Here is a 12,920-nt window from a genome sequence, read left to right on the forward strand (position 1 = left end):
TCTATTTCTTCTTGAATACCTTGTTCAGGAACACTTTTATATTAAATCCCTTAAACTTCCTCTTTGAGAAGTACTTCATAAACATAACACTTGGCCAAAGTTTTGTTACAGTTCCTCATAGGGTGACATCCTTTAATATCCTTCCATGCTGTTGCAGAAGCATAAACTGCATCTTTAAGATCAAAAGGAGCCTGAAATTTCCACACACTGCAGTCAAAAATCATTAATTTGAGAGAGAAAGATGCCCAGTAATCCACTTTTGAACTGCTGGATGACACCTTCATTCACTGGCTGGATTAAAGAAGTCCTTTTTGCAGGCAGGTAGGTGATAAAGCTGTTTCCACAAATAAGATCAGAAGCTGGCGGATGTCCTCTGCAGTTAGCTAAGAAAATAATTCTTTAGCTGACCTAAGGCATTCTGCAGTTTTGCTTCATGTCCAGCATCATACAAGTAAAACCGAGAAAAGTTGTCAAGTTCAATTTCAACTCATAGTAACTCTATAGGACAGAGTAGAACTGCCCTATAGGGTTTCCAAGGCTGTAAATCTTTACACAAGTGGACTGCCACAGCTTTCTCTTGCAGAGTGGCTGGTGAGTTTGAACCACCAACCTTTTGGTTACCAGCTGAGCGCTTCAACCATTGTGCCAACACAGCTCTATCTGTTTAGAGTAATCTACTGCCATTGAGTCAGTTCTGACTCAGTGGCCCTATAGGACAGAGTAGAACTGCCTCTTAGGGTTTCCAAGGCTGTAAACTTACGGAAGCTAACATCTTTCTCCCACAAAGTGGCTGATGGGCTCAAGCTGCCAGCCTTTTGGTTAGCAGCTGAGTACTTTAATCAATGTACCACCAGGGCTCCTTTCATATGAGTAAACTCTGGAAAATTCCTCAGTCACCCAAATACTTTTCTTGAGTATGCTCATGTGCAAGAGAACATACAGCACCCAGATTTTGGAAAATTTCATCACACAGACTATAAAAGGCACTACTGGCACAACAGGGATTCCCTCTGTTGTTTTTGCCTTGAAAGAAACCATAAGGACACTTTTCATGAGTAGGTTATTACTACACATAAAATGTAAAAAAGTACAATTTCATCTTTGTTATACAGTGGGTAAGTTGTCAGATCATGCTTCCAGACTAAAGAATCGAAAATCTCAGTTCCCTGCAGCATCAGTGTTAGCACCTTGACTCCAGGACAGACACTGCTTAGAAATGCAGTAGTGTAATCTGAACTCATAATGTTGCCCACATCAGAAAACATACATTTTGAATGACATTTATTTTTTAAATTTTATCCTTTTTATTAACATAGGCCCTGGTATTAGATTTTCCTTTAAATACTTACTTGAAAACTACTGATATTACCCAATCCATTTCAAACAGCTTAGGAATTTTTGAAGTTTGTTGCTTGTCAGTTCTTTTAAGATTGTCAGCATATTCTGTTGTCTTTTGAATATTGATGGGTTTTTTTTTAATTTTCCTATTTCCTTTTTTATTATTTTATTTTTGCAGTGTTTCCTCCCCTCCTCTCCCAACCCTGAACCAACAAAGAAAGTTTCCTTCCATATATAAACCTTTATTTGACTTTTTACAGTGATGAACTAATACAACATTTGTCCTTCTGTGAATTGAATTATTTCACTGAGCATAATGTCCTCCAAGTTTATCCATGTTAATGCAGTGTTTTACAGATTCTACATTATTCTTTAGGGTTGCATAATATTCCATTGTGTGTATGTACCATAGTTTGGTTATCCATTCTTCTGGTGATGGGCACTTAGGTGGTTCCATCTTTGTGCTATTGTAAATAGGGCTGCAATGAACATGGGTATGCATCTATTCTTGTCCTGGCTCTCACTTCTTTAGAATATCTACCTAGTAATGGGATTGCTGGATCAAATGGTATTTTTAATTCCAGCTTTTTAAGGAATCACCTTACTGCTTTCCACAATGGTTGTTTCATTTGAGAGTCTCCTACCAGCAGTGTATGAGAGTCCCAATCTCTCCACATCCTTGCCAGCATTTATTTCTGTCTTGTTGAACTTTGCTATTAGTGCTGGGGCAAGATGTATCTTACTGTTGTTTTGATTGGCATCTCTCTAATGGCTAATGATCGTGAACATTTCTTTATGTGTTTATTGGCAGCCTGAGTATCTTCTTTGATGAAGTGTCTGTTCATGTCTTCTGCTCATTTTTTAATTGGATTGTTTGCCTTTTTGTTGTTGAGGTGTTGGAGTTTTCTATAAATTTGAGAGGTAAAGTCCCTTGTCAGATATGTTGTTACTGAGTATTTTTTCCGAACCTGTAGGTTGTCATTTAACTCTTTTGTAGAAGTCTTTGGAAGCACATAAAAATTTAATTTTTAGAAGGTCCCTTTCATCTAGTTTCTCTTCTGCTGTTTGTACATTTTGGGTTATGCTTGACAGTCTATTCCATAAATGAGGGCCCCTAACTTTGCCACTGTTTTTTTTCCTTGAGAACTTTATAGTTTTAGGTTTCACATTTAAGTCTTTGATACATCTGGAGTTAGTTTTTGTGTGAGGTATGGATCTTGTTTCATTTTTCTGCAAACAGATAACCAGTTTTGCCAGCACCGTTTGTTAAAAAGACCATCTCTTCCCCATGTAATGCATTTCAGCCCTCTGTCAAAAATCAGCTGGTCAGTGGAGCTATATCTGGGTTATCAGTTCTGTTCGTCTTGTCTGTGTATCTGTTGTGGTACCAATACCAGTCTCTTTTGACTACTGTGGATTTATAGTGAGTTTTGAGCTCTGGGAGTGTGAGACCTCCTAATTTGTTGTTCTTCAATAGTGTTTTGGTTATCTGAAGTCTCTTTCCTTTTCATATAAAATTATTGTTGTTGTTGTTATGTGCCGTCGAGTTGGACCCGACTCTTAGTGACCCCTCCTTAGGTTTCCAAACATATAAAGTTAGTGATTGGTTTTTCTATATCCTTAAAGAATTTTGATGGGATCTAAATTCGGATTGCATTGAATTTGTAGATTGTTTTGAGTAGTATTGACAGTTTCACAATATTCAATCTTCCTATCCATGAGCATGAGATGTTCTTCCATTTATGTAGATCTCTTATGGTTTCTTGAAGTCATGTTTTGCAGGGGTATTTTTTGGTACAGATCTTTTATGTCCCTGGTGAGATTTATTCCCAAGTGTTTTATTTTTTTTGTAGCTATTGTAATTGGTATTGATTTCCTTATTTCCTTTTCAGCAGTCTCTTTGCTGGTGTAGAGGAATCCAACTGATTTTGGCTGTTGATCTTGTATCTCGCCATTATGCTAAACCTCTCAATTCCAGTAGTTTTTTTGCTGAGTGTCTTGGGTTTTCTATGTATATGATTTTATCATTAGTAAATAGGGGTAGGATAGTTTGACTTCTTCCTTACCAATTTGGATGTCTTTGATTTCCCTTTCTTGTCTTATTGCCCTGGCTAGGACTTCCAATACAATGTTGAATACTAGTGATGATAGAGGACCTCCTTGTCTGGTTCCTGTTCACAAGGGGAATGGTTTCAGTCTCTCACCATAGAGAATAATGTTGTTTTTGCATAGATGCCCTTTATTATGTTGAGGAATGTTCCTTCTATTCCTATTTTGCTGAGAATTTTTATCAGGAATGAGTGTTGAATTTTATCAAATGCCTTTTCTGCATCGATTGATATGATCATGTGGTTCTTTTCCTTTGTTTTATGTATGTGGTGGTTATCACATTGATTGTTTTTCTAATGTTGAACCATCCTTGCATACCTGATATGAATGGCACTTGGTCATAATGTATTACTTTCTTGTATGTCGATGGCACATAACAATAGCAACAACAACAATGTTGTTGGAGTCTATTAGCTAGGATTTTGTTGAAGATATTTACATCTGCATTAATGAGGGTATTAGTCTGTAGTTTTCCTTTTTATTGATGTCTTTACCTGGCTTTGGTATCAAGGTTATGCTTACTTCAGAAAATGAATTTGGGAAGATTCCATTCTTTTCTGTGTTCTGGAATAGTTTGAGTAGGATTGGTGTCAGTTTTCTGAACATTTGGTAGCATTCTTCAGTGAAACTGTCTAGGCCAGGGCTTTTGTTGTTGGTGGTGGTGGTAATTTTTTGATGACCTGTTCAATTTCTTCTTTTGTTATGGGTCTGTTCAAATTTTCCACCTCAGTGTGTGTTAGTTTAGGTAAGTAGTATGTTTCTAGAAATCTTTCCATTTCTTGTAGATTTTCAAATTTGTTGGTATCCTGATATTATCCTTTTAATTTCAGTTGGTTCTGTTGTAATGTCACTCAACTCGTATCTTATTCATGTTATTTGTATTCTGTCCCTCTTTCTTTTTGTTAAATTTGCCAGTGGTTTGTCAATTTTATTAATCTTTTGAAAATACTAACTTCTAGTCATGTTGATTTTTTTTTTTCTGTTGTCTATTTTCTGTTTCATTTACTTCTGCTCAAATCTTTAATATTTCTTTTCTTCTGGTGACTGTAGGCTCTTTTTTGCTGCTCTTTTTTTTTTAAATTTTGCAGATGTTGGGTTAAGATGTTGATTTTGGCTCTTTCTTCTTTTTTGATGTATGCATTTATTGCTATAAACTGCCCTCTGATCACTGGTTTTGCTCTGTCCCAAAGATTTTGGATGTTGTGCTTTCATTCTCATTTGATTAAAATAATTTTTTATTTCATATTTTATTTCTTCTATTACCCAGTCATTTTCAAGGAGGGTGTTATTCATTTTCCATGTATTTGCTCTTTTTCCATTGATCTTCCTATTATTGATTTCTAATTTTATATCATTGTGATCTGAGAATATGCTTTGCAGTATTTCAGTGTTTTTAAATTTATTAAGGCTTGCTTTGTGACCTGACATATGGTCTATCCTGGAAGATGTTCTGTGTGCACTGGAAAAGAATGTATATTATGCTGTGGTTGGGTGAGATGCTCTGTAGATGTCTATAAGGTCAAGTTGGTAGTATAGTGTTTAGTTTTTCTGCATCTTTGTTGAGTTTCTTTCCAGTTGTTCTATCTTTTATTGAAAGTGGTGTATTAAAGTCTCCTGTATGACTGTCCCTCAGGCATTTGACTGCTAATGAGAAGGCTGGTGGTTCAAACTCACCAGCCACTCTGCAGAAGGAAGACTGGGCAGTCTACTTCCGTGGAGACACTACCTCGGATACCCAAGGAGGGGTCGCTATGAGTCGAAATCTACTTGACAGCAGTGAATTTTTTTTTTCCCCACTGTGACTGTGAAGTCATCTATTTGTCTTTTCAATTCTGTTAAAGTCTGATTTGTGTATTATGGGACTCTTTCATTGGATGCATAGGCATTTATTACGGTTACGTCCTCTTGTTCAATCAATCCTTTAAACATGTTATATCATTCCTTGCCTCTTACGGAGGTTTTTGTCTTAAAGTCACTTTTATCAGGAATTAACATTGCCAGTCCTACTTTTTTATGGTTGCTATTGCTTGATACATCTTTTGCCAGACTTTGGTTTTCAGTTTATTTTTGTCTTTCTCTCTTTAGTGTTTCTCTTGTAGACAGCATATTGATAGGTTATGTTTTCTTATCCAGTATGCAACTTTCCATCTCTTGAGTGGTGCATTTAATCCATTGACATTTATTGTAATTATCAACAAGTATGAATTTGTTGCTGTCATTTTATGTTTTTTCGTGGTGTTGCTGATTTTTTTGTTCTATATAATTTGCAGTGCTGATCTTGTTTTGTTTATGAATCATGTTATCACTTCCTTCATTGCTGTTGTTTTAGTATTTGCTAAATATTTGTGCTTGTCCTCTTTTATTTTGATGTGAAGGTTTATCATTTTTCTTTGCAGTTACCTTGTGATTTATAAGTTTAGAACAGTCCCTTCTATCTTGCAATTGACTTGACTTCCTCACTATTTAGAACTTCTATAACTACAGTTTCTTCCCTCTTTTTGTTTTGTAGTTGTTCTCATTTGCCAATTGATGTCTCTGGTTCCTTGTTTATAGTCTTGAAGGCTTATTTACTTTGGATACTTTCATAACTGTGTTGGTTTCTGGGTTATGTCATCATGTGTGCTAATGGTCAGTTATTTTTTGCTATTGTTGGTTCTCTGTCCAGAGGACTCACTTTAGCATCTCTTGTAAGGTTGGTCTGGTTTTAACAAATTCTCTTAATTTCTGCTTATCTGGAAATGCCCTAATTTCACTATCATATTTAAGGGACAGTTTTGCCAGGTGTATAATTTCTTATACACCTGAAAGGTTGGAAACTCTTTTCTTTCAGGCTTTTGTATATACCATCCCGTTTCCTTCTTGCCTGCATGGTTTCTGCTGAGAAATCAGAGCTTAGTCTTACTGGTTGCCCTTTGTAGGTAACTTTTCATTTTTCCCATGCTGCTTTCAGGATTCTTACTTTGTCTTTGGTTTTGGTGAGTTTGATGATGATATGTCTTTGGTGATTTTCTTTTGAGATCTGTCCTGTTTTGGGTTCATTGGACTTCTTGAATGGATATAGTCTTATCTTTCATCATACCAGGGAAATGCTCTTCCAACAAATCTTGGACAATTTTCTCAGTGGGTTTCTTTCTTTTTCCTGTTCTGGAATTCCTGTTACACATAGGTTATTCCTTTTGATGGTATCCCACATGAACCTTACGCTTTCTTCATTTTGTTTTCATCTTTTTTCTGATTGATCCCTTTCCAAAGAAGTATTGAGGTGTTTATCTTTAGTCTCACTGATTCTGTCATCCATTGATTCTATTCTAATCCTTTGTTCAATGTGTTACCTATTTCTGAAAATTTAATGTTAATGTCTTGGATTTCTATCCGCAGATTTCTGAATTTTCATTTATTTTGTCATTTTGTTCTTGTATTGCTTTTCAAAATTGTTCTAGGGTTTTCTCAGTATTTTCCTCAATTTTGTCAGTGTTTTCTTTGATTTGTCTCTCAATACATTGAAGGTCCCTAAATAGAATTCTTTTGAATTCCCTATCAGGGAGCTCCAAATGCTGCTTCTTCCTCAAGGATGTGTTCTGGGTCTCTGTCCTGGTCCCTTATTTCTACTGCTTTATCTTGCTTCTTTATGTGGACTCTGATGGTCTGTTGTCTCTGAGACATTGTGACGTTTTTGTGTTTATATTTAATTGGTGATTGTATGTTGGAGTGGTTTACCCAAGATTTTCATTTTCTTTGTTTTGTTTGGATGCTACCTGAGTAAACAGGGTACTGTGCTCCTCTGTTCACTAGTTGGCAGCACTCATGCACTCACCACCTGTCTCCTTTCCAGTCATCAGCCTCCTCTATGTCCATGCTGTCCTTGGCAAACAGAGGCTATTCTTAGGTCCCTGGAATCTGAACGAGAATGCTGTCACTTTAAATATCCAAAATGGCCACTGCTTGTAAACATTCAAAATGGTTGTGCCCTGTAGACAGCCATAAATCCACAGCTCAGTTTGTTTCCTTCTTTGCTGGTCATCAGCCACCAGCACAGTTGTCCATGCAGCCCTTGGCGAGCAGTGCTGATTTTTAGGTTAATTCTGAGGTCCTAACACCACTTGGAAATATTCAGGCTGTCTGTGCCATCAGATTAACTGACAGACCACAGCTGTTTGTCTCTTTACTCACTATTTTCATTCAGGTTCTTCTACTAGTTGGTGTTTAATCCACTTCTATATCCTTCCTTTCAAAGTTCAAGGCTCCAGAATTATCTTCTGTATCTGTGTCAATTAGTTTCTCTTTTCTTTCTTGATGAGGATCTGTGTAGCTTGTCTGACTATTCTGCCCTCTTACCAGAAATCAACCTTGAAGCTCAGTATTGATGGTTCTTAACCAGCCATATGCTTCAGGATCATCTGAGAAGTCTTTAGCAGAAATACAACCTTGGGCTTTACCTCAGACCAGCAAAAGCAAAATCCCCAAATGGGTTATTTTGCAGATGCCAGTTAAGAAACACTTTGTTGAGTATCCTCTGTTTAACTTCTTGGTGATGTCAGTTACATTTTTACTATTTTAACCCTTTATTCTGACATCTAATTTCTGCAGGACCACTAGAGTGATAGACTTTCTTTTTGGTTGTTGACTCTTTTACTGTCTATGCTGCTGTTTGTAGCCATTCTAAATATCATGTCGTCAGCATGGTCCATTCCTTGGAGAAGGATACCAGGCTTGGTAAAGTGGAGGGTCGGCTAAAATGGGGAAGACCTTCAACAAGATTGACTGATACAGTGGCTGACATGATGGGCTCAGGTATGGCAAGGATAGTGAGGCTGGCAGAGGACCAGGAAATGTTTTGTTCTGTTGTACATGGGGTCGCAGTGAGTCAGAGACGACTTGACGACACCTAAAAACAACAATTAAGTAGAAATTCTTAAGATAACCCAAGTCTAGGATTAGTCTTCCAAGCCGTGTTACAGAAGATACCCATGATCAGGAGAGTTCAGATTTCATTTCACTTTTAGCTAAGAAGCTGTCTCATAAAACATCAGTCACATGGCTGTCAGGAGAGCCACATCTCCCTAAAATGACCCACTTTGTCAATCTGTCGCTGTATAATCCTTCATAGTGACCCAATATAGAGCAGACCATGGGTATCAAACCTTGGGACTTTCTTGAAAGCATTGGAGTTTTTAGATTATAATGCCAGATAAAGAGCATCTGTTACATATTCCATAATGAGTCTTACTAAGGAAAGTATTTAAAAAACAAAAACAAAACCAACTGCCATGGAATTGATTTCAACTTATGGCACCTCACTGTTACAGAGGGTAACTGCTCCATAGAGTTTTCTTGTCCATTAGAGTGCTATGAGTTTGAATCAACTTGAAGGTAACTAACAAAAACAGTCTTTACAGAAGCAGTTCACCAGGCCTTTCTCCCATAGGGCAGTTAGGTGTGTTTGAACTGCCAGCATTTAGATCAGCAGCTGGTTATAATCTGAGGAAGATACAGAACTTATAAAAGACCTAACCTAGTTGTTGAGAAGTATACAGAGAAACCTATAGAATGGCAAACAATACAAGATCCTATGGGCGTTCCTACTTTATGTCAGAAAAAAATTGTCTTTTCTTAGTTAGGTCTGGAAACTAAATTTTGTCAAAGGAGCAATCTTATAAATGGTAGTATGTTATTAAAGTCTGTAACTCAAAATACTAAAATGCACTTAATTCTAAACTCTCAGATAGGGTATCTTGATAAACTACTTACAGACCCACTTCTGTTGCGTTGATTCTGACTCAAAGCAACCCTGTATGACAGAGTAGAACTGCCCCATACAGTTTCCGGTCTTTACAGAAGAAGACTGCCACATCTTTCTTCCCTAGAGTGGCTGGTATGTTTTGTTTAGCAGCCAAGTGACTTAACCACTGTGCCACCAGGGCTCCTAACTATTTACATAGCTCTTTAAGAATACTGAGTTTGTTATTTATATTTTACAGTGATTGTTGTCTTAAAGTGTGGCTAGGACCTCTGGTACAATATTGAGTAGTAGTAATAATAGCAGACGTGGTTTCTGTTCCTGATGTTAATGAAGATGCTGTTTGCTTTGTGTTTCTGATATCTTTTATCAAGTTAGAGAAATTCTCTTCTATTCCTAATTTGCTGAAGAGTTGTTTCTTGTTGTTGTTTGTTTGTTTTAAATCATAAACAGGTACTGAATTACATCAAATGTTTTTCTGCATTTGCTGAGCTGATCATAGGTTTTCCCCCTTTAATTTGATCATTGATGAGTTATTTAGATTTGCTAATATTGAGTGGCATTCTGTGTTTTGTTTGTTAGTGTTTTAGAACTCTGTCTGTAAAGTGAAAATTGCCTAGAAATCCCACGAAGGTTTTGCTTTTCAAAAGAGATCCTAACCCCTACTCTCCTTAACGCACTTTCCCATTGTTAGGTTACTCCTGAGAAGAGTCTGAAGTGGGTGGAGTGGGGCTGGGATGTATGCCTAGAATTAGCATTTTGTTAGCTAGCTCTGTTAAAATCGAATCACTGGTTGATTCTGATGCCACTTGAAGGATAAAATTCAGAATTCTCTGCAGGACATATCAGACATTTCCTAATCTAAAGCAGCACTGTCTAATAGAACTTTCTGTAGTGACAGAAATGTTCTATATGTTCTGTCCTGTATGGAGGCCAGTGGCCACATACGGCTATTCAGCACTTGAGATGTGGCTAAAGCAGCTGGGGAACTGAGTTTTTAATTTTAATGCATTTCCATTTAAATTTAAACAGACTCATGTGGCTAGTGGCTGCTCTGTTGGGAAGTACAGATTGAGAGTCCAGGCCCCATCTAACTTTTCACCATCTGATCCACCATCCCATGATTCGTAATGAACTAGCTAGCTAGTTCACTACTTGATGCTCTATAATTGTATCATGTTTTTATTGTTCTTCTTTGCCGATCATTCCTCCCACCTCACCAGCCATCTGGCAAATTTTAACTTACCTCTTAGGACTCTGTTCAGATGTGGTCAAGTCATGAGGCCTTTCCTGCCCCAGCATTCCTCTTTAGTGAGTTAGGAGTCTCTTCTGTGCTCTAACTGCCCTCATACATCCAGCCTTGTTTCTGCACATGCACTCTGATGATTACTGAACTTCCTCCCTGCTGTCTTGTAAGTGTATTAAAGAAATAGGTCATATCTTATTTATCTCTCTGTTCTCAGCCCTTAGCACATGTAGCTTCTCCAAAAACACTGTCTTCACCAAGAATGGTTTATAGGAATGGACACAGCACATTCATGGGACAGTGTAAAGGGCTTTGTGTGGCTATGGGAGAATGGGAGTTGGGGAAGAATGAGAAATAAAGGTCAGGTCAGTTATGTGAGGGGGATCGATAAGGCCAGGGGGACCATTTAGGCTTGCTTGATTCAGTTGGAAAATAAGCATGATTTAAGGCAAAGGAATAACATGAAGAGCATCTTTTTAGGGAAGCATGTCAAGATGCAGCCTGGTTTGAGTGCAACAGAACATCTTGTTGGCATGTCAGCTAGAAGCCATGCCGCCATTGCAGCATGTAGCACTAAGACACTGGGCCAGAGGGGTTGTGCCGTTTGTCAGTGGAGATTTGTTTGACTTATTGGGGCATCTGTAAGTCTCCCAAAGCGGTGGGGGTGGTAGCAGAAGATAGTAGCACTCTTCTGTTTAGAGAAGGCTCTTTGCTAAGGATATTTAAGTCTGCGCCCTCCCTCCTAAAATCTTTATATGGGACCAGCACTATAGTAGAGAACAAGGAACATTTGTGACCTTTTCAGAGGAAAATTGAATAGATACAGGAATTTTATAATGAACTGATGGAAAAAAAAGTCAAAAAGATAGTGTTAGGAAAATGAAAGATTTTGGGGACTTGACATATTGAGAACACAGATGATACATTCATTTTTCTAGACAAAAAGTGTGGAGAAAATTAACAGATTATTAGGGCTTGCAACCCATTTTGGGGTGGTAGAATGAGAGAGGGTCAGGAATGGTTTCCATAGAACAGCAGTGATGTAAGATAGATGAAAGTTAAGGAGCAAATAAATGAAGAAGAAACAGAGCAGTAGGCATTCCTCATAATTTGGGACGATGGACAGTAGGGAGAAGGAAGGAAAATATATAGTAGATAGAGTGGTCTAACATGGTCAAATGCAAGTCTTTAAAATTGAGTTGACCTGATGATGTTTGAAGACACAGAAGATAGAAGGACAGAAAAAGCGTAGGTGTATAAGGAGTTGGGAAAAAGCTAGACAAAGACTAAATGAGTTATTTGTGGGGAGAAGGGTTATTACATTTTTGCAGGCTTGCTGGATAAGTTAAGATTCTTGGAGAGACTCAGAGGACAAAGTGGGGAAGAAGTACCAAGAGTATGTGTGGGACAGGGAATGTTGGATGCAAATGTGACTGTTAATATTAATAACCTTGTTTTTTCCTATAGCCAGCAGTATAAATGGAATACCCCCAGGAGGTGGAGCTGGTGGTGGCAGCAGCCAAAAAACTCCTCTGTTTGAAACCTACTCAGATTGGGACAGAGAAATCAAGAGGACAGGTGCTTTTGGATGGAGAGTTTGTTCCATTAATGAGGGTTACATGATATCTACTTGGTGAGTCCACTTTTAGCAATATTATTTAGCAGTATTTCTCTATGATAATAAACTTCTGTCATTGATAACTGGTTATGATTAACAGAATGTTTGCTTTTAATCAAAGTAGTGTTCTAATTCATATTTTATTTTAAATATCACAAAAATATATCAGTATTCATTGAAAAATATTGATAGTAATTCCTTACTTTCACCTATAATCTGTTGTTGTTGTTTGCCGTCGAGTCGGCCCCAACTCATAGCGACCCCTCCTTGGGTTTCCGAGGCAGTATCACTACGGAAGTAGGATTGCCCAACCTTCCTTCCAAGGAGTGGCTGGTGGGTTTGAACCGCCAACCTTCTGATGAGCAGTCAAGTGCCTTAGGCATAGTTGATGTTAATTTTGAATTTATGACCCATAAATATCTTTTACAGTTTGTTCAGATCAGAGTCCAAACAGAGTCCTCATGTTGAATATACTTCATTATGTCCCTTAAGCCTTTTAATCTGTAACTGTCTCCCTCCACCTGTCTTTTGAACTAACATTTGTTTGTTGACAAAAACCAGGATATTTGTTCTATAAATTTTCCACATTTTAGATATTGCCTGTTTTGTCTCTGGTATCCTTTAACATGTTCTTCCATCTCCTTTATTTCTTGTAAAATGTTAGTTAAATATAAAGGCTTAGTGAGATTCAGGCTCAGTGTTTTGGGTTAGAATACTTCATGGATGAATGTCCTGCTATACCACATCAGGATCTCCCCCGGATGACTCTCTGTGATGCTGATTGACCAGTAGCTTTTAGCCTGATCCATCCAGCACAAAGTTCCCCTTTCATATACAGATAATCCTTGTTATTTGTGGTAGTTCTGTTCTGT

General features: G+C 37.7%; 1 protein-coding gene across 1 annotated transcript in view; it reads left to right on the forward strand.

Annotated features, from left to right (window-relative positions):
• Positions 1-12,920, forward strand: part of MTMR10 (myotubularin related protein 10) — a 119,271-nt gene that overhangs the window by 80,400 nt on the left and 25,951 nt on the right. Inside the window, exon 7 of the mRNA XM_007949899.1 lies at positions 11,898-12,063. Within this exon, the coding sequence (XP_007948090.1) occupies positions 11,898-12,063 (166 nt within the window). The remainder of the gene's footprint in view (positions 1-11,897; positions 12,064-12,920) is intronic.

The sequence above is a fragment of the Orycteropus afer genome, unplaced genomic scaffold (genome assembly GCF_000298275.1).
Source record: "Orycteropus afer afer isolate SDZICR_OR568_19922 unplaced genomic scaffold, OryAfe1.0 scaffold00256, whole genome shotgun sequence".
Lineage (NCBI taxonomy): Eukaryota > Metazoa > Chordata > Mammalia > Tubulidentata > Orycteropodidae > Orycteropus > Orycteropus afer.